The sequence below is a fragment of the Elephas maximus genome, chromosome 7, assembly GCF_024166365.1.
Source record: "Elephas maximus indicus isolate mEleMax1 chromosome 7, mEleMax1 primary haplotype, whole genome shotgun sequence".
NCBI lineage: Eukaryota > Metazoa > Chordata > Mammalia > Proboscidea > Elephantidae > Elephas > Elephas maximus.
Genome location: NC_064825.1, coordinates 20,695,677 through 20,718,315, shown reverse-complemented (window position 1 = coordinate 20,718,315; position 22,639 = coordinate 20,695,677). Strand labels below are relative to the sequence as shown.

At 39.1% G+C, this 22,639-nt stretch overlaps 1 protein-coding gene across 1 annotated transcript in view; it reads left to right on the top strand.

Annotated features, from left to right (window-relative positions):
* Window positions 1-22,639, top strand: part of CNTN5 (contactin 5) — a 573,072-nt gene that overhangs the window by 201,591 nt on the left and 348,842 nt on the right. Inside the window, exon 7 of the mRNA XM_049889682.1 lies at window positions 8,606-8,708. Coding sequence (XP_049745639.1) covers window positions 8,606-8,708 — 103 coding nt within the window. The remainder of the gene's footprint in view (window positions 1-8,605; window positions 8,709-22,639) is intronic.

Here is a 22,639-nt window from a genome sequence, read left to right as displayed (position 1 = left end):
GGCTAATGCACCGCTAACCAAAAGGTTGGAGGTTTTCGTCCACCTAGAGGCTACTGGGAAGAAAGGCCTGATGATGTACTTCTGAGAAATCAGCCATTGAAATCCTTCCAGAGCATAATTCTACACTGACTCGCATGTTATTAACAGCAAGTTAGTAACTACAGCCAGGAAGGCAGATCTTGTAGGAAGATGGAAGATCCCATTCAACTCTCATGGTTAGAGAATACAGAAGACACATTTCCTAAAAGAAGGGTTGGGTAGATGGCTGCAGCTCTGGGAAGACAAGCAAGAGATATTGAGTTGATGAAGATGTTGAAGACAAAATATTACCTATTATTTGGGTATAAGAAAAAAGATCAATCAAAACTTTCCAGCTCATTGTTTTTGCTGTTGTTAGGTGCCATTGAGTCATTTCCTCATTAGGGAAGACAAATTCTCAAGCTATATTGGACATGAGTTCTTCACCCTAAACATGAGTATTTCTATGGGTGTTAGAGTATCATTTGAAATATTTAAAAACTACTATAGTGTGGACACTGACCCTTCAGGACTGATGCCCAACTACTCAGAAGAAAACCTGGAGCTGGCAAGAGTACCAGCGTATACAGGTTAAATACAATTTGCTCTACTGTTAGGGAAAGACACCAAAGATTGCAGTATGCTTATAGGCCTTCCTTATGTAATTTTTTTCAGGTATGTTAGTCCACTATACTGTAATTCTAAGAATGTCAAGTAACGTGATAAAAATCAGAGTCAAGGTAGGTTCAACTTTGAATTTAAAATGATCCAGTAAAACTATTCAAAGGTAGAGTCCAGGCCCTACCTTTAAAGATTCTACATCACTGGGCTTGGAGTTATACCCTGTAACTTGGAATTTTGATAAATTTTCCAGTTTTTTTCTGATGTCAGTGATTCTTTGTTCTCCAATATTTGGAGTAATAACTGTTCTACATTGCATTCCACTTAGGGAAAAAAACCCTAGCACTTTGTAAGTAATTGGAATAAATAAGAAAATCAACAACCATGAAGACATAGAAGGAGAGTAATGTGCTCTCAGCTGGAAGGCTTCTGTTTATTAGTAATTAGGGTAATTTGGGGTCATCTTCTAATAGCATGTAATTCTGAAGTAGGGCAGCCAAGTAAGCCAGGAGAGGCAGATACGGGGAAAGAGATGAAGACACATTAAAGTGTCTCTTGAGTGATAGCTCAATACTAAGAGCAATCAAAGGGTCAAAGAGCTACCTTGACTGAAGAGACAAGCCCGATATTTTGATCTTCAACTATGTGTCTTATGAGGCTATCTCCCTTTCCTTTGACCATCGATCCCTGCTCAACAAATGAAATTAAAAGCCAACCTGCATATGACTTGAGATATTTAAAATTTCAGCTGAAATAAACCAAGTAGCTATATAGCAAGACAGTCAATGATTGATGCAGCATGTATGATATGGCTGGACTGTTATACTCCGTGGTTGAAATTCCCCAAGAGAGTGATGTGAAAAAAAATAGCTCTGGATTTGAAGCCAGAAAACCGCTATTTTTGCCAAACTCTGACAAAAATCTTTCTATAGGAAGTTGGATAAAGTTCTTAACCCTTTGACTCTCAGTTCTCTCATCTTTAAAAAAAGAAAAAAAAGAGAGGATTAGTTCTAGAGAATGAAGTTGGCTTTACCTCTAATAATGCCATGAAATATAAGGCAAAACTTAATCCCTGAATACCATTATTTATTAACTATCAAAATATATCTAACGAGCTTTCTTACTTGTCCTTATATACTCACTGTCAGAGTGAAATAAAAAAAATAAAAATAAAAACATTATAATTCCTTGAAGCTTAAGTTAAGTAATAGAACTTAAAACCTTTGATTCAAAACTTTAAATTTTACTTTTAATAACCACAAACTCTTGGGCCCTGGAGTGAGTCTTAGCAATGTCTTTAGACATAGTGAGTATCATTTAAGGGACACCAGCAGCCTCTCTTTGGGAAAAATTACTTTCCACATAGTACCAGAAGTGCTCATCCTTTGAGTCATTCTTAGGGATTGAAGCTATAAAAGAATGCCTTTTTTCAATTCACAAGTGTTATTTAGAAGAAAAGACGGAAGACATAGGTGTAGCTCCTATTAGCCAATACCATTGGAATTTGATATTATTTGGAGGCATATCCAGGTTTTGAGGGGCCTGAAATCCTGTACAATTATAGAACCCTCTTTAACAACAAAGATATGAAAGTATTAATATAAAAAAACTTATTGCCGTCCAGTCGATTCTGACTCATAGTATAACGGAGTAAAGCTGCCCCCATAAGGTTTTCAAGGAACTGCTGACCTTTTTGTAAGCAGGCGAGCACTTAACCCTCCACCACCAGGGCTCCGTTTAGAATATAAACATAAAACAAATTACTGAAGCTTTGGAAATCAGATTCATTTCTTCTGAGCTGTCTTTAGACAATTTTCTAGAAATGGTTATATATAAATGTTTCCTAAATGCAGCCTGGCTGCATCTAAAACATTCTACATAACTCACAGAGGCCCTTGCAAGTAAGGGGGTTAATTTTAATAAGCTTAAGTTTAATAAGTATCATGATGAATCAGATATGATTTAATTATTAGGTTAGATTAACAGACAAGGAACAGGAATACTACAGAAACAATTTTCAGAGTGAATGGGGTCATAGCTGACTGTGGAGTTTGCTCCTGGTGGACACTCAAAGGTAGCTACTGAACAGAATGTCTGGGAGGCACCTTATGGAGGAATACAAGTAAGAGGACATTACAGGTAAACTTTCATCACTGGATAAACTCAGTTGAGTTTGTAGGTATCATTAACAGACCAAATTCTGCTATTTAGGTAGATAGGTGAGATATAGGAAAAGAAGAAGACAGGAGGAAGAAATAAAAGAGAGACAGTTAGAAAGTGTGTGTGGAGGGGTGGGGATATAAAAAGAGAAAAAAATATTACAAAGAAAGAGATAGAAAAGAAACGGTTAAACATCAGCTTTGAGTGAGGCATGTATCAGGCCCTTGATATGCTGCACACATTACACAAGGAAGCAATTGCAGGAATTAGCCCATTAAAGCAGGATATTACACTTGTAGTAATTCCCTTTCTGTCCTCTCAGCCGGCAGATGGTTGTTGTTAGGTGCTGTGGAGTGGGTTCCAACTCGTAACGACCCTATCTACAACAGAATGAAACACTGCCTGGTCTTTAGCAACTAGCTAAGGCTGACATATTAGAAAAATAAATCACAGAGATCGCTGACCTGTCAAAGATGGTACTGTCCAGTCATTAGCAGAGTCTAGTCTAGAAGCCCAGTCTCTTTGACGAAAACATGAGTGATATTTTCTCTGTGAAGATTGCTTAGAAAAAAAAAAAAAACTAGCACAAAAGGAAAGATAGCCTTCATATTCTCAGTGAACTTTATAAATACTCTCTAAGTTGTTCCCATTTTTACTTCAATGCTCATCTCAAATGCCACATTCTTCATAACGGTTTTCCTTCCCAATGTAACCTTTTCTCCCTTTACACCTCCACTGCATCTTACTTTCATTGTCGTTGTTGCTGGTACCATCAAGTCAGTTCCAACTCATAGCAACCCTGCGTACAACAAAACCAAACACTGGGCAGTCCTGCACCATCCTCACAATCGTTGTTAAGCTCCAGCCCATTGCTGCAGCCACTGTGTAAATCCCTCTTGTTGAGGGCCTTCCTCATTTTTTCTGACACTCTGCCAAGCATGATGTCCTTCTTCTGGTAACGTGTCCAAAGTGTGTGAGATGTAGTCTCGCCTTCCTTGTTTCTGAGGCTTATTCTGACTGTACTTCTTCCAAGAAAGATCTATTCTTTCCTCTGGCAGTCCATGGTATATTCAATATTCTTTGCCAACACCATAATTCAAAGGCACCAATTCTTCTTCAGTCTTCTGTATTCATTGTACAGCTTTCAAATGCATACGAGGCAATTGAAAACATCATGGCTTGGGTCAGGTGCACCTTAGTCCTTAAAGTGACATCTTTGATTTTTAACACTTTAAAGAGATCTTTTGCAGCAGATTTGCCCATTGCCATGAGCCATTTGATTTCTCAACTGCTGTTTCCATGGGCGTTGGTTATGGATCCAAGTAAAATGAAACCCTTGACGACGTCAGCCTTTTCTCCTTTACCATGATGTTGCTTATTGGTCCAGTTGTGAGGATTTTTGTTTTCTTTGTGTGGAGGTGTAATCCATACTGAACGCTGTGGTCTTTGATCATCATCAGTAAGTGCTTCAAGTCCTTTTCACTTTCAGCAAGCAGGGTTATGTCATCTGCATATCACAGGTTGTTAAAGAGTCTTCCTCCAATCGTGATGTCATGTTCTTCTTCATATAGCCCAGCTTCTCAGATTATTTGCTCAGCATATAAATTGAATTAGTATGGTGAAAATATGTTTCTCAGGGAAGCATCTGTGCCCTAAATCATAGTTATTCTTTCTACGGTGATTTACACATAGGAGGCTTCTAAAAATTATTTGTTCAGAGAAAATTCTGTAGCTCCTGTGCTGCCTGATGGCACTAGCAGCAGAATCGGCCAGCCCTTAGCTAGTGCATTGTTTTTGGCAGGTAAAAGGGGATTGCTCCATCCAAAATCATGGCTTCAAGTATCCCCTCCACATGATGATGCTAAGTGTGTATTGCCTATCCAGAACTCATGCCTAGCTTCATTTTTGCATTTGTACTACTTGGTTAGATACTTTCTCCTAATTTTCTCGTATTTCAAACACAATACTGCTAAAACAAAAGCAATCAGCTTTCCTCCTAAAGCTGATCCCTTTTTTTGTTTTATTGACATCACCTAACCCCCCCGGCCAGAAAGCTTAGTGTCATTATTGACACTGCCAACACCCTTATCCCCAGCATCCCATGTGTGCCAAGTGTTGTCAATTCAATTGTTGCTGGGTTTTTCCCATTACTGCCTTTACTCTTTTTTATTCCCATAAATCGAGTTCAAGCATTTATTGCTTCTTTTAAACTATTGAAATAATCCCCTAATTGATTTACCCGTCTCTGCTCTAATTCCAGTATATACATCTCAGCATAATGCCAATTCCCTATCCAAAGTCCACAATGGCTCCAAATTACTTACAAATTAAAGTCCAAATGCCTTGCCCCTATAATCAAGGCCCTCTATGCTTTGGCCTCCATCTATATTTTCTAATATACGTACTATTACTTCCACTCGAAGATCAATGTGCCAGAAGAATTAATAGTACTATTTCTGGTAATTTCCTCTTTGGCTTTGTTCCTGCAGTTCCATTTGCTTCTTTTCCCCACTTTTTCACACCTTTCCAAATCCTAGTTATTCTTACAATGCCAATTAAAACACCATCTCCCCCATTAAATCTTTCCGATAGCTACAATGTTTGTCCCTTCCTTTCAAGCAGACATACTATTTTAGGGATACCTCGTTCATGGCACTGATCACTTCCTGTCTTGCATTACAGTTATTTAGATACTTAGCTCTTCTCCATACTTGAGGATATGCTGTTTCTGTCTTTAAGAATACAGACATACCTCAGAGATACTGTGGGTTTGGTTCCAGACCACCATAATAAAGTAAATGCTGTAATAAAGTGAATCACACAAATTTTTTTTGGTTTTCCAGTGCATATAAAAATTATGCTTACACTATACTGTAGTCTATTAAGTGGGCAATAACATTATGTATTAAAAAATGTACACACTTTCATTTAAAAATAATTATTGCTAAAAAATGCCAAACATTATCTGAGCCTTCAGTGAGTTGTAATCTTTTTGCTGGTGGAGGGTCTTGCCTTGATGTTGATGGATGCTGACTGATCAGGGCGGTAGTTGTTGAAGGCTGGGGTGGCTGTGGCAATTTCTTAAAATCAGACAACCGTGAAATTTGCCACATTGACTCCTCCTTTCATGAAAGATTTCTCTGTAGCACGTGATGCTGTGTGATAGCATTTTACTCACAGTAGAACTGCTTTAAAAATTGAAGTGATTCCTCTCAAACCCTGCTACTGTTTTATCAACTTATTTTATGTAATATTCTAAATCTTTCATTGTCATTTCAACAGTGTTCACAGGATCTTCACCAGGAGTAGATTCCACCTCAAGAAATCACTTTCTTTGCTCATCCATAAGAAGCAACTCATCATTCATTAAAGCTTTTTCATGAGATTACAGCAGTTTAATCACATCTTCAGGCTCCACTTGTAATTCTAGCTCTCTTGCTGTTTCCACCACATCTGTAGTTACTTCCTTCACTGAAGTCTTGAACCCCTCAAAGTTATACAGGAGGGTTGGAATAAACTCCTTCCAAACTCCTGTTAATGTTGATATTTTGACCTCCTTCCATTGGGTTTTTGGGTTCCATTAATCACAAATATTCATAATGGCACCTGGAATGTTGAATCTTTTTCAAGAAAGTTTTCAATTTACTGTTCCTAGATCCATCAGGAAAATCACTATCTATGGAAGTTACAGCCTTACAAAAAAGTATTTCTTAAATGATAAGACTTGAAAGTCAAAATTACTCCTTGATCCATGGGCTGCAAAATGGATGTTGGGATAGCAGGCATGAAAACAACAGTAATCTCCTTGTACATCTCCATCAGAGATCTTGAGTGACCAGATGCATTGGTAATGAGCTGTAATATTTTGAAAAGAATCTTTTTTTCTGGGCAGGAGATCTCAACAGTGGGCTTAAAATATTCAGTAAACCATGTTGTAAACAGATGTGCTGTCTTTCAGGCTTTGGTGTTCCATTTATAGACCATAGGCAGAGTAGATTTGGTGTAATTCTTAAGGGCCCTAGGATTTTCGAAGTGGTAAATCAGCATTGGCTTCAACTTAAAGTCACCACCAGCTCCATTAGAGCCTTACAAGAGAGTCAGCTTCGACGCTTTGAAGCCAGGCATTGACTTCTCTCTAGCTATGAAAGTCCTAGATGGCCTCTTCTTCCAATGTTAGGGAGTTTTGTCTACACTGAAAATTTGTTGCTCAGTGTAGCCACCCTCGTCAATTATCTCAGCTAGATCTTCTGGATAACTTGCTGAAGCTTTTACAACAGCACTTGCTACCTGCACCTTGTACTTTTATATTATGGAGAGAGCTTCTTTCCGTAAGCTTCATGGACCAAACTTTTTTTCTGCAGCTTCCTCACGTCTCTCATAGAATTGAAGAGAGTTAAGGCCTTGCACTGGTTTAGGCTTTAGCTTAAGGGAATGTTGTGGCTGATTTGATCTTTTATTTAAACCACAAAATCTTTATCCATATCAACAGTAAGTTTCACTTTCTTATCATGTGTGTGTTCACTGGAGTAGCACTTTTAATTTCCTTCAAGAACTTTTCCTTTGCATTCACAACTTAGCTAACTACTTGGTGCAAGAGGCCTAGTTTTCAGCCTGTCTCAGCTTTCAACATGCCTTCCCACTAAGCTTAATCATTTTTAGCTTTTGGTTTAAAGTGTAACCGTGAAAGGAACACTTAGAGGACATTATAGGTTTATTAATTGGCCTACTTTCAATATTGTTGTGTCTCAGGGATATGAGAGGCCTGAAGAAAGGGAGAGAGACAGGGAAACAGCTAGTTGGTGGAGCAGTCGGAACACATACAACGTTAATTGGTTAAGTTTGCTGTCTTATATGGGTGTGGTTCGTGGCACATCAAAATGATTACAATAGTAACATCAAGACCATTGATCACAGATCTCCATAAGAGATGTAATTATAACATAAAAGCTTGAAATAGTGTGAGAATTACCAAAATGTGACACAGAGACACAAAGTGAGTTCGTGCTGTTAGAAAAATTGCACCTATAGTCATGCTCAACACAAGGTTGCCACAAACCTTCAATTTGTAAAACACACAGTATCTGCAATAAAACAAGGTGTGCCTGTATTCTTATTGAGTGCTTGAGAGCACAGTCCATGGCTGATTTATCTTTGTAATCCCTATAATGCCCACCACAATGTGTTGCATATTACAGCTATTCAATAAATATATGCTGACTTAATAAATGGATATTCATTTATTTGGCAGTGAATTTTTTTTTTTTAAGGAAGTTCTGATATTGTTTCTTATTTTTAAAATATCAGTGGAGATGTTCTTGATTAATTATTTCCTTCAGAGAATAATCAGCAGCTGAACTTCTGGTGTTGATTAACATTTTCTATAATTATTACTCAAATTTTATTGAACATACATGCAATCTAGCCCTTAGGGGAAGACTAGGACTTCATCAAAATGATTGAGCTTAAGTGTACTTCATATTTCAATGCATAAAAAAAAATAGCAGTCATTAAACAGACATTGGAGCCCTGGTAGCACATTGGTTAAAGAGATGTGCTGCTAACCAAAAGGTCAGCAGTTCGAATCCATCAGCTGCTCCTTGGAAACCCTATGGGGCAGTTCTACTCCATCCTATAGGGTTGGTATGAATTGGAAATGACTCGATGGCAATGGGTTTGGTTTTTTTTTTCTTTTTTGAAACAGACATTAAAAGACCAAACGACAGTGATTTTCAGTGTAACATCTCTGGAATTAGAAATAAATTGTGGCATTCATTTTATGTTTAAGGATGATTTTTTTATTTCCCAGGTGTGATGGGAGAATATGAGCCGAAAATTGAGGTCCATTTTCCTTTCACGGTTACAGCTGCTAAGGGAACTACTGTTAAGATGGAGTGCTTTGCGCTTGGCAAGTAAGTACATATTCTTCCATAATTAGACACAATTGTTTATTAAAAAGTGGCCTATCTTATTTTTGGATGGATCATTTATTTTGCTAGGTTTCATGTTCCCAGAATCTCCTTTGTGGATATTTATTTTTTAAAAGAGAAGTAAAAGGGAATTGATGGAGTAATCAGTCATAGTCCTCTTCCTAGTCATTTCTATGGACAATAATATACATAATTTTGCTATTTTAACATAAAGGAAACATCTCTAAATAAAAGAACTTTACATCTTTTTACCTGCTTGTCCTAAAATTTACATCTCATTCCTAAGCTTCATTCTGCAATGATGTAAATGAAAGGGGGATAAAAGGATGAGGTAGATTCTGATAAGATGCAATAAGCAAAAATATAAAAATCATAAGAATAATAGTTATAATGAGCCAATTTGTTACTTTGGTATCTTCTGAAATAATGATAAAATGGTAGCCCAGCTTTCAATATGTATGACACGTAATCGTTCTCCAAATTAGAAAGATGATTTCTATCACAGTACAGTGCCTGCTGTACTTAAAGATTCTATTTATGAGAGCTTAAATCCCATGACATGTAGTCACTTGTCAATGACAGTTGCAGTGTGGACACTGGGAGTAGGGGAAGGAATGGGATTTTTATTGTATTTGATTACAGTATTATGATTCATTTTAAACAGAGTATTGTTTTTAGAGTAAAACCTCAGGGTTCTTTCTAGACTATATAATTAGAATTTGCATAAATGTATCTCTATCAGAGTTCCAGTCATGCTACTTCAGTTACGAGGTAACCCCCACACCCTAACCATAAATTATTTGGAGAAAAAGTGCATACTACATAAATGTGCTTATTAAGGTAGGTCTTTTTTAGGCTATGAATGGTTGGAACCCTGATGGACAGTGATTAAGAGCTACAGCTGCTAACCAAAAGGTCAGCAGTTCAGGTTCACCACCTGCTCCTTGGAAACCCTATGGGGCACTACTACTCTGTGCTATAGGGTCGCTATGAGTCAGAATCAGCTTGACGGCAATAGGTAGGTAGCTATGGATGTGGAAAATATTAGTAAAGATGAAAAACTTAGCTGGTAAGTGGAGGTTTAAGAGATGTGCTTAGTAAGTATCATGTTTTCTCATTTCAAAACTGATTAAGATAACATATTTGCAATTCTACTCAAATCTAAGTAGAACCAGCATCATACTAGACTAAAAGCATAATAAATTGTGTGGCCCATCTTTTAAGCAAAAGACGCCCATAAGTAGAAGTATATTTCAAGAGCTTAAAATTCATCTAGGAGATGCTTGGGAAAATATCTGAGGAAGCTTTCTAAAACCAAAGATAGTAGTTAAACCCAAACCAAACCTGCTGCCGTCAAGCCAACTCTGACTCATAGTGACCCTGTAGGACAGAGTAGAACTGCCCTGTAGGGTTTCCAAGGCTGTAATCTTTACAGAAACAGACTGCCACATCTTTCTCCTGCACAGTGACTAGTAGGTTCAAACCGCTGACTTTTTGGTTAGCAGCAGAGCACTTAACCACAGTGCCACCAGGGCTCCTTAACATAGTACTTAAATGCATAAAATTAAATATTACCTTAAAATTCTTATATTTCATCATATGTCCATGTTATGGTGTCACATATGTCTTAAAAAGTCCCAAACAGAAAGATCAATTCTGACAAAAAGAATTTATCTTGGCTTGATACCAAACTTTTTAGTATATCCTGCAGTTAAACATTTCTTAAATGCCAGAATTTGTACTAAAGCCACAAACAAAGGAAGGTCATATTGTAAAACAAATTAAAGAACTAGATTTAAACAGGCAAAAAATATATATTACAGGATATTTCCCCAGGCAGGCTTATTAATAAGTCAGTTGTGTTTGCTTTTGAAAGCCTTGAAATATGCTTAGTAAATTAATCCTTATAGTTCCTTTGATTCTAGATAGGATCCATCAGTGAAGTCATTTATTATCTTTTATTAATACTTTATTTTCCTTCAACTTTTTCACTGCTTCTTTGCTCCCCTACAAAAAGGAGGTGGGCCGTAGATTGAGGATAAGGAAGACAGATAATATCAGTCAAGTAGGTCTATTGTTCATCTGGTATCTTTTCTGTGAAATGTCACAATTATGAAAAAGACTTGTGTCATGAAGAGATCTACCTGCCATCCTGGTAAAGTAAATAAAAGCAGAGAAATAACATCTTTATATGCATTTATGCCTTTGTAGTTTTTTTTCATGTGGAATAGATCATTATTACTTCCTGACATGATCACAGCCATTTCAAATTAATACCCAAGCATCTGCTTAGTTCCCACAGCTCACCTGAGCTGTTTCTCCATTTATTTAATGACTACACAGCACTCTGGTGGGCCTTTGCTTGTTCTGAGAACTTTTAGTACTTGGCACTAGAGATTGGTTAAGTTCTTGCTACTAAGATCTTGCTGATTCTTCCCCACTCAGTCTGTCCTCATAGAGTGTTTTAACAAAATGTTCCTCACTGAGTGTTATAACCAAATTCTGGCATGAAGCAGGTCAAGCCTTCTCTACCTCATGACGTTTGCTGTCCTCTCTATCTGGGACACTTTTCCTCTGTTCTTTCCATGCTGGCTCCCTCTTATCTCTGGCCTCAACTTAAATATCATCTCCCTAAGGAGCCCTGGTAGTGCAATGATAACCCAGAAGCTCTACAGAGGAAAGACCTGGAGATCTGATCCTGTGAATACTGAAGCCTAGAAAACCCTATGGGGGCAGTTCTACTGTGTCATATGGGGTTTCTCTGAGTTGAAATCAACTCGACAGCACCCAACAACAAAGAGCCATTTGCAATCAATTTATCTAACTCAAATCCATTATTATCATAATCTTTAGCACAATTTTAATTAATTTTACCTATGCATTTCTCTGTTTTTGTTTTTTTTTTTTTAAAGTCTCTGTATCAATCAGTATCTGTCTGGGAAAAGGATCCTACTCATATGGTTCAAAAGAGTTCGGAGAAATGACGACTTATAGATTTGTGAACGAGGTGAAGAGAACCAAAATGAGAAGCTGAGGCACTCAGAGATAAGTGATAGTAGGAAGTCATTTTCATACTTAAGCCTGAAAGAGCAAGGGATAGCAGGCAATGTTACCAGAATCAGAGAAAACTGGAGACAAGGAGTAGGCAGAGAGCTCCCACCAGAAGCTGTAGTTATTGTAGCTGTGAAGATACACAGCCATTATAAGTACACAGATGAGGAAAGAATCAGGGAATTCATATCCAGACATTTTTCCTCAATCCTTCTGATCTCCTCTGGTCGTTCCCATGACAGAAGCCAACCAGAAGCCATCCTGCATGCCCAGAAAATACAGTTCATAAATCAGGGCGGAGTCGGGGGGGATGGATTTTGAAGAGGTAGGTTGTAGGCAAGGGAGGCAAACAGAATAACCAGCATAGTCCCCATCATCAGGGCTTAAGCTCCATGAGGGTAGGAATCATGACCGTATTCTTTACCTGTGTAGTCCTAGTGCCTACCAGAGTGCCTGACACATAGATGGCACTCAGGAAATATTATTGAATGAAAGAATGAACTCAGAAGCACTGCATATTTAATCCAATCAAATCTTTGTTGTTAGCAGATAGTAATAACTTCCTTATTCACAAAGCCTTTTGACTAACATGTCCTTTCAAAGAAAGTCATCAACATCTACCCCATACCACTCATCACCTCCTACTTTAGTTCAAATTTATACTTGTACCCTTGACCCTACCTTTTCCTGCCTATTCTCACTTCACTTCATCAAGTATCTCTTTCTCTGAGACCTACAATTTCTCCCTCTGTTTTGATTTTATTCTCAAGGCTTAATATTATGCTCAAGTCACTCTTACTATTTAATACAACAAACCCAAAAGCCTCACTTGATCTATTGCCCCATAGGATAGTTTCTTTCTTTCGTTTAATTTTTTTTGGATTGGGGTAAGGGTAAGAATGAGAAAGATTTATCACAATTAAGGCTAGGGTGAAGGACAGAGTGAAAAATACATGTCACAAATATTTGATATAATACTGGCTTCAATGACAAATAAAGAGATGATTATGAGTACAACATTTTACTGTTTCAATCTTGCCTCCTCCTACCCCTACTGGAACATTTCAGACATCCTACCAGAAATCATCATTTTTATCATGTTATTTACAGAATCAAAAACCTTCCTCTTGGAAGGAAAAGTAATCCATTCGTTGATGCAGAGTTGCTAAAAAGCAAGTGGTGGGCTTTGTATTGCTCGTGTCATAATTTCAAATGCACAAAAGTACTTTGAAAAAGAGGAAGATCCTCAACGAGATGGATTGACACAGTGGCTACAACATTGGGCTCAAGCATAACAATGACCATGAGAATGGCGCAGGACCTGGCAGTGTTTCGTTCTGTTGTACAGAGGGTCACTGTGAGTTGGAACCGATTCAACAGCACCTAACAACAAATTACTTTGAACAAACCTAGACCTGAATATAGGTCTGATGATACTGAGAGCCAACTGTGTGCCAGACATTATACTAACTGCCAAGGATTTTATAATGAAAGGTCCTAGCCTGTCTTCTAAAAAATATTTCATTCTTTCTTTATACTGAAATGGGATCTGAATGCTAGATTCATGAAGCTGAATCTAGCATCACATTCTCTGGAGTCCACCTCTAGTCTTTACATAAGCAGCAGTTTCACACTCTGACCAAGCTATCCTCCCAACCATCAAACTATCTCTAGAGATATTTACTCCCCCTCTTTTTTATTCCAACTTTAATCTGAAATCAAACTACCAAATGGCAGATGTTCTGCCTTTTGCATTTTCTCTGACCCATGACATGATCCTATGAACCTTTCTAGGTCATATTAAAAGATTTCTCTGATTGTTAAAGGATATTTCCCAAACATGTCATAATACCATTCCATTGGTCACATACTGTTTTCTACTCCTGTTGAAAAGTAATCTAAGTGATCTACATCTGTCCCCAAAAGTGTTCAGTTCCTATAACTTAATTATGCTGTCACATTTGCAAAAATAATTTTAAAACATATAAGCTTATGTGTCTTCTGTAGTCTTAAATGAAAATAGCAGAAGATAAAAGATTTTATGTTATCGAATTGTATTATCTTTTGACACCACCCAAGTTCACCAGCCTACCTCATTTGAAGTTAAGTAAAAAATCAATAGGAAAGCTATCAGCTGCAAGGTTTCTTCCAAAGAAACCCCAGCTTGAATCTGAATTTACCAAAAATCAAATGATTTCTCAATAGATTACTGGGACAGAACAGAATAAGAGTGTACTAGTTATACTCCTAGAAATCTTCCATAAAATAGATTTGCACAATACTAAGTACAGAACTTACCACATGAAGTAACCGTGATGTGGTATATTTGTATTGGTCAATTCTATACAGGCATTTTTTTCCCCAGAAAAAAATGGGAAATGCTTAAGGAGGATCCACAAGGACACAAAGGTGTATAAAGCTTTGGGAAATGTAAAAAAGAGAGGGGAGGGAATCAATTGCTTTGAAAAGAAAAAGGCTGTTTTAAACATATGGAGGGTTGTTATCAAAAGATTGCTCAGAAGCTGCTCTCCTGTTTCAACAAAGGGGGGTGGGTCTGAGCAGACTTCCAACAGTATGGAATTAAACTAGCAGAGTTAGATTGGTTGTAATATAGAGGTTCTTGACAAAAAGTTGAGAATGGCTTATCGGGAGAGGCAGAAGAAGCTCTTTCTCTGCACTGCTTTAAGAATATAATAATAGCCACTTGTCTTCTAATAATTTAGATGTAATGTTCCCTGAAAGGAGAGAAATGGTCGAGGTCACAGTTGGAAATGACAGTTTTAAACATTCTCTTTTGCTGGCTGCTCATCCACCCACACTAGGACTGAATATTAAGAGTAAAAGGATAGTGCCAGGCAGACTTAATTAGCTGCCTCTTGGCGACTGTAATTTACATAACATTTTAAAGTGGTCAATGGCATGTACAGGAAGTAGAGATAAAGAGTGTTGTCTTTTCTCACTTAGCATTCAGCCCAGAGAGACCTTAGTTAGGGAAGAAAGCGTCTATGATATTTCTCAGTTCTGCTTTTATACACTGGACACGATGTTTCTGAGTGGAAGTGCGAGAAAAGGAGTCAAAGGACAATGCAAGTAAGGAATCCCTTAGGGCCCCAATGAATATTTCCTTTCCATGGTTCTTTCTAAATGTGGTATGTAACTGAAAGTTGATGACATTTTCAACTGCTTGTGCTGTTTTTTAAGTCTAGCCTACAAGAAGAAATTCAGTTCTAATCTCAGACTCCTACCTCCCATCTCTGACCATAACTACATATCCTTTACTTGCTCTGGATTTGTCACTCTCAGATGTCAACCTTGGTCATCCTCATAACCCCCTGTCCCTCCATCTCTCCTATTCCTGCAGAGTATGACATTCTTCCTAGCTCTATGGCTCATCTACTAATCTGGAGCCCTCATAGAGCTGTTTCAATTAGGATTCCATGAATAATCCACATTTTCCCCCCTTGAGTTTCTACTTACTTTGCTATCCAACTATCTGCTTTCTGGGTTCCTGGAACAGGGAGTCAAACCTCTCTCTTGTTGTCTCACCTCCGTTTGGTCCTTGGTGAAGGTCAGAAATCTCTTTATTCATATCTAGTTTACTCCCTTTGATAGTCCCTGTAATGATGTTCAACTAACATTTATTATGCGCCTAAATGTGCTCACCCTTACTCTGGGTACTGTAGAGATACAAAGGCTCTTTTTCCCCTTTTAATTCCCTGACAGCAAATAATGCCTGTCCTCCTCCTAGTTCTTTGGCCATGCCTTCTTATTTTTTGGCCAGGCGTCCTTTTCCTCCATTCGTGTTATCTTTCCCTGATCCAGCTCATTCTTTATCTGCAGCAAAAATAATTTTCCTAAGAAGTTTACCAAGTCATTTTCTAATTTAAGTTTTTAATTCATAATTGTGTGTATAAAAAAAATCTAAATACCTTAGAATAACAGAAAAGCTAGAGAAATAGATAAAGTGTTGTGATTAAAGTAAGACTCTTTTTTTCTGGAGCTAGACTGCCTGGATTTGAATCTCTGCTCAAACCCTTGATAACTGAGTCCGTGGCCTTGGGCAATTTAGTTAACTCGTGTCTCTGAATCATCATTTCTGAAATGAGAATAATTGTGAGGAGCCTTGGTGGTACAGTGGTTAAGCACTCGCTGCTATCAGAAAGGTCAACAATTTGAGCCTACCAGCCACTCCACGGGAAAAAGATGTGGCAGTCTGCTTCCATAAAGAGTATAGCTTTGCAAAACCTGTGAGGCAGTTCTGCTGTGTCCTATAGGGTCACTATGAGTTGGAATCAACTTTGTGGCAGTGGGTTTAATATATTGAAAGGACAGTGTCTGACATATAGTAAGTGTAGTGATTAAGAGCTCAACTGCTAACCAAAAGGTCAGTAGTTTGAATCCACCAGCCATTCCTTGGAAACTCTATGGGGCAGTTCTGCTCTGTCCTAAGAGCCGCTATGACTTGGAAGCAACTCAATGGCAGTGGGTTTATTATCATCAATAGCCATTAAGGTAAGGAATTGTCAATTAGTTATAAAGTTATTAACTAGATAACCAAAAGGTAAAATGAGAACTTTAAAGCATAAAGAGATATCAACTGCAGGAAGCAGCTACTACCCCTAGGTAAAACAAAGAGAATTAGAATTACTGAAAAATAGAAGCCCAGAGGTACCTGAGAGCCGGACCTAGGAGCAGGGGGCAGCAGCCAGCGTGTGTTAGGGTCTCTGATGTAGGATGCAATGAAACTGATCCTGCAAGTGGAAAAACTGCAAGCCGGATTCTGTCCCTGCTACGGAAAACAAGGTCTGCTTGGTGCCATTCTCAGATATCTGAAGTAGGCGAGAAGCCCAAAACCAAACCCACTGCTCTGAAGTCGACTCATAGCAAACCTATAGGACAGAGTAGAGCTGCCCCATAGGGTTTCCAAGGAGAGCCTGGATGATTCAGACTACTAACCTTTTGGTTAGCAGCTGAGCTCATTCATACCCACTGCTCCACAAGAAGTCTGTACAAAACACATTGGGCAAAAACAAGGAGTGTGTCATTTCTTTTTCATCTAGCCTTGAAGGCTGCCTCCAGCACCCCTGATGGCAGTGTCCAACAGGGAGCCAGCTGGCTGAGCAGAAAAGGGGTCTTCAGAGTCAAAGACCCAGAGTCACAAAGCAGGGCATAGAAACATGGAGCTGAGTGCATAAAGCTCCACTTTACATTTTCGAACCCACCTAGTAAATCAACCACTCCCTTCGCATAACTCAGTCACACACGATTTTGCACTTCTGTGGCTCTGTAACCCTTTTTCCTCAGTCTGGAATATTTGGCCGCTGTAATCCTGTTCAGTATTCAAAGCCTAGGACAAATGCCACTACTCTGTTACATCATCCCTGCTTTTCTTGACACCCAATTTCTTATCTTTGGAATTGTATGGCCACCTACATTTTACCATTTAGCCTGCCCCAGTGGGTCCGCTGGTTTAAATGTTTGGATCTCTAAAGTATCCTTGGATGCTGCGAGCACTGAATATGTGTACCACATTGAATTCAGTTGTGAACAATGCAGTCAACCTTTGGTGGCAGGAGATAACAATATTAAATTTGGTTTGGTCTGACAGATGCCTCCAAACACCTTTCACATGTCTTTGCCCTGAAAATTCTGACCACATTACATTAGCTACAGTTTCCTGGCAGGTTTCATTTTACCATGTGACTTTTCGCAGACCCCAGAAAGATCACTAGATATGTCATATAGCCACCAACAACAAAGAAGTAAAATTTGGTCACTGATGCTTAAATGACCACGTTCACAAGGGCAAACCTGGGGTTATTCTGTAATAAAAAAGCCATATGCTATAAAGCAACACCGGTTTATCTACCATGATAATCCTGCCTGCTAATAATGTTACAGGCAGATTTATACATATATATATATTTTTTTTACTTTACATGGTCCTTATCTTACTTTTGCAGCCATTAATACACAATCAGATCAGCTGTGCTCAAAAGGCCTTGAACCAGTTGCTGTAATAATTACGTGAATGACCTTTCCAGGCTCCTCTGAAACCTGGTATAGAGGTGGGAGGGAAGGAGACATTCAATTTCCTGCCCTTTCTAGTTCCTGCTTATCTCTCTTTCAGATAGCATTTACAAATCACCTTTTATTATACTCCATCAAATGCCTATTAGGGAACCAGGGCATTAAGTTTGTTTGGTTTTTTACTTCTTTTTTTGCATGATCATTGCATATAAGAAACACCAGCCATAAAGTCATTTTTGCTGTAGTTTTATGTTTCCTCGGTCCTTAGTTGAGCTGTCTCGAATGGCTGCTCTTCTGTCCCATTGTAACTGTGAGAATGGCAAACATTCCTCTGAGAATTCCCAGTCTGCAACCAGTAAACGTTTCTAAAAGAACCTGCTCTTTAGTTACAGATTGATGATTTATTAATACTGTTTATTTGGAACTGCCAGTCACTAAGGGCTGTAAGAATTAAAAATAAATTGGACTTGTGTGGCATTTGTCTATCAAACTAAAATCAAATTACTTAATCATGAGATTGACAGAAGAGCTGGGGATAGGAGTCAGTCACTGGCCTAGGAATCAATGGATGTTTAGGTCTCACAGGTAAGTGGTACATGTGAGTCAAAAAAATGACTCTTGTGAGCTATCGATTGTTTTAGTGTTGTTGAGACCAAAGGACACGTCCTCATTTCAGGTGGTCCCCAAAGGATGTGGGTGCTAAAAGATCTTCAGAGATCACATAGTCCAATATCAATTCATAAATGGGAAACAGAGACTGCAAAGAAGTGCTAGACCAAGACATATGGTCATGCTACTCAGACTAGTGGTTTGATGTCTCTTCCTTTGATGCTCTTTACATTTTCAGCACTCCTTCATCATGTCAATAGGGAGTGTTTTATTTATGCATTTATTTTTGTGCTCAGAGGCATTATATATTTCTAGGAAAGAGAACCAATTTATTATTCACATTTGGAGTCACAGTTAACTGGAATCATATTTTGAACTTTTCCAGGGCTTTCTTAGGATGATTTAATATGCCTTTTTAAGCAGAGAAACTACATTCATGTGCCTTGGCCCCACAGCAAGCAAGCAATAGAGACAAGACTAAGAGCTAGATCTCCAGATTCTAAAACTGATGCTTTCCTCAGTTTACCACACCATTTTTCTGTTGCTAACAGTAATTTCCACTTTATCATAGCAAAGATTTTCCAGGATGCACTTTGGTATCTCAGTGATTGACAGGGATATTGGTATACGAGTCAAAACACCAAAGACATAAAGCAAGAGATAATCCCAAAATGACAGAATTTTACTTGGATCAGTTTTATACTGATTTATTTTGGGTGAATATCCTTGGGGTTTTCATGGACTATCTTTTTCCACAATGTTGATTGTGGAAGTTTAACCTGATATACTGCTAAGATTCATAAAGAGGATATGAGGAATCAATATAGTCACCATGAGTTTCTACCTTCATTCTACTTATCCCTCTTTCTCCTGCAAAATTTGACCAGATACATAATCTTGGCATCTGAACGTGCAATGACCAGAACAATAACAACAAAAAAATTAAAGAATTTTAACCCAATCTCAGTATATTTAAAAATGAACTTCTACCTATACTAGATGGTTCCCATATCTCACTTGGATTCCAATAACATCTTTTACTCTCAATGGATTAAAAATAGGAGTGAATTTAGGCAAATCCTTTATTCTCTCTGGACTTAGTTTCTCATTTAGAACTCTCACAGTCTAGGATATCTTATTACATAAGCTTTATGTAATAATTACCCACAAATTCCCGTTAAGTCTTACCCTAGAGATTTAAATTTTTGCCCAGTGGTTATCTCTTCTAAAAATGACATACACCCATAAAAGTACTGCTTTGGTACTGATTTATTTAACAACAAACATTCTAGGATCTCTTCCTTTCAGGTTTTATTCTAACTGATATGTTTGATGACAACACTTAATTTTCAAGTCTATCATAGTACACAGACACTTAAGTGGTATGTGTCTTACTGAATTATTGTATTATGAATTAGACATACTCATCATACGGTCCTTCTTAACATATTGGTACTGGTTGAGTAAAGGTAGCGACATAACTTGTCCACTAGAAAAATATGAATTTAGAATGGTAAAATATTTTCACAATCAATACTTTGAGTGACTTGATACCAAATTTGAAATTTAAGTACCAAGCATTGGTAATATGCATACCATTATTAGTTTATGCATTTCAAATTTTTTGTGTTATTTCGATAACTTTCAATTTGAGTAATGTCATGATCAAATTTGACTTATTATATGCCACCCTTGACATCTCCTATTCCCTAATTCTAATATCCAAGCATTCCATCTTAAAATATTGTAATCATCATTGATCTCCCCAAAACCTTGTATCTAATATGTCAGCTATTGAAAACCTTTCAAGTTCAATCCTTTCTATTTTATCTGCCAAGCTATTGTTCAAATCTATTACTTTTGAATCAGCTTGGGTTACTTTACTCAGCTGAAAAGAAAACTAGAGGAGGCGGGGCCAAGATGGCGGACTAGGTGGACGCTACCGCGGATCCCTCTTGCAACAAAGACTCAGAAAAACAAGTGAATCGATCACATACATAACAGTCTACGAACTCTGAACAACAAGCACAGATTTAGAGATGGAAAATGAACAAATATGGGCAGACAGCAACAGTTTTCAGAACTAGGAGCCAGCGTACCAGGCAGGTGACATTCGGAGCCCGATCTGGGGCAGAGCCCAGGGGGGCAGACGGCACAGACAAGGGGCCCAGCCCTACCCCCCCGAACCCATCCCGGGAGAGAGTCTAGCTGGTTGGCGTGGGCGGCGGGCGGCGTAGCGGCACAGCCGGAGGGAGATGCACCCGGGAGGGAGTGACTGATCTTGGAGCGGGGAGAGCAGTGTCCCAGCCGGGGAGCTGTCCCACCGGGAGTTTGGCGGGAAGCGGGCGGGACGCGGGGGAGTCAGCTATATTTCCCTAAAGCGACCCCGGGGCGGGGCCCACACGTTAGTGCGGGGGGACGCCCACCCAGTTCGCGTGTGTGGCGTGGCACACCGGAGGGAGAAGTCCCCGGGAGGAAGTGAATGGTCTTGGAGCGGGGAGAGCAGCGTCCCAGGCGGGGAGCCGTCCCGCTGGGATTTTGGTGAAAGCGGGCGGGGCGTGAGCACGGGGTCCAATTATATTCCCCTGAATTGACCCAGGGGGCGGGCCCACCTGGTCGTGCGGGTGACGCCCACCCAGTTCGCGTGAGTGGTCCCGCGCACCCGAGGGAGAAGTCCCCGGGAGGAAGTGACAGGACTCGGAGTGGGGAAAGCAGCGTCCCAGCCGGGGAGCCGTCCCGCTGGGGTTTTGGCGAAAGCGGGCGGGGCGTGAGCGCGGGGTCCAATTATATTCTCCTGAATAGACCCTGGGGGCGGGCCAACCCATTCATGCGGGAGACGCCCACCCAGTTCGCGTGAGTGGTCCCGCGCACCCGAGGGAGAAGTCCCCGGGAGGAAGTGACTGGTCTCGGAGCGGGGAGAGTAGCATCCCAACCGGGGAGCTGTACCGCCCAGATTTTGGCGGACGAGGGCGGAGCGTGAACACGGTGATCAGATCTATATTCTGTGATGCTACACTCCTAGCTCTCTGATCCCTCCCCCACCCTCCCCAGGTGGCTCCATTAACATCCGAATACCCGGAGCCAGAGGGAGAATTCAGATAGGGATCTGACTGCATTTTTTTTAGCTGATTACCTGGAAAATCTAGTTTCCCAGTGGTGGCTCGGAGACAGCAGTCCATATCAAACCACATAAAGAAACAGACCATGACAGCTTCTCCAACCCCCCAAACAAAAGAATCAAAATCTTTCCCAAATGAAGATACAATCCTGGAATTATCAGATACAGAATATAAAAAACTAATTTACACAATGCTTTTTAAAGATATCACAAATGAAACTAGGATAAATGCAGAAAAAGCCAAGGAACACACTGATAAAACTGTGGAAGAACTCAAAAAGATTATTCAAGAACATACTGGAAAAATTAATAAGTTGCAAGAATCCATAGAGAGACAGCATGTAGAAATCCAAAAGATTAACAATAAAATTACAGAATTTGACAACGCAATAGAAAGTCAGAGGAGCAGACTCGAGCAATTAGAATGTAGACTGGGACTTCTTGAGGACCAGGGAATCAACACCAACATAGCTGAAAAAAAATCAGATAAAAGAATTAAAAAAAATGAAGAAACCCTAAGAATCTTGTGGGACTCTATCAAGAAGGATAACTTGCGAGTGATTGGTGTCCCAGAACAGGGAGGGGGGACAGAAAACACAGAGAAAATAGTTGAAGAACTCCTGACACAAAACTTCCCTGACATCATGAAAGACGAAAGGATATCTATCCAAGATGCTCATCGAACCCCATTTAAGATTGATCCAAAAAGAAAAACACCAAGACATATTATCATCAAACTTGCCAAAACCAAAGACAAACAGAAAATTTTAAAAGCAGCCAGGGAGAAAAGAAAGGTTTCCTTCAAGGGAGAATCAATAAGAATAAGTTCAGACTACTCAGCAGAAACCATGCAGGCAAGAAGGGAATGGGACGACGTATACAGAGCACTGAAGGAGAAAAACTGCCAACCAAGGATCATATATCCAGCAAAACTCTCTCTGAAATATGAAGGAGAAATTAAGATATTTACAGATAAAGACAAGTTTAGAGAATTTGCAAAAACTAAACCAAGACTGCAAGAAATGCTAAAGGAGATTGTTTGGCCTGATGACCAATAATATCAGGTACCAGCACAATACAAGGTCACAAAACAGAACGTCATGAT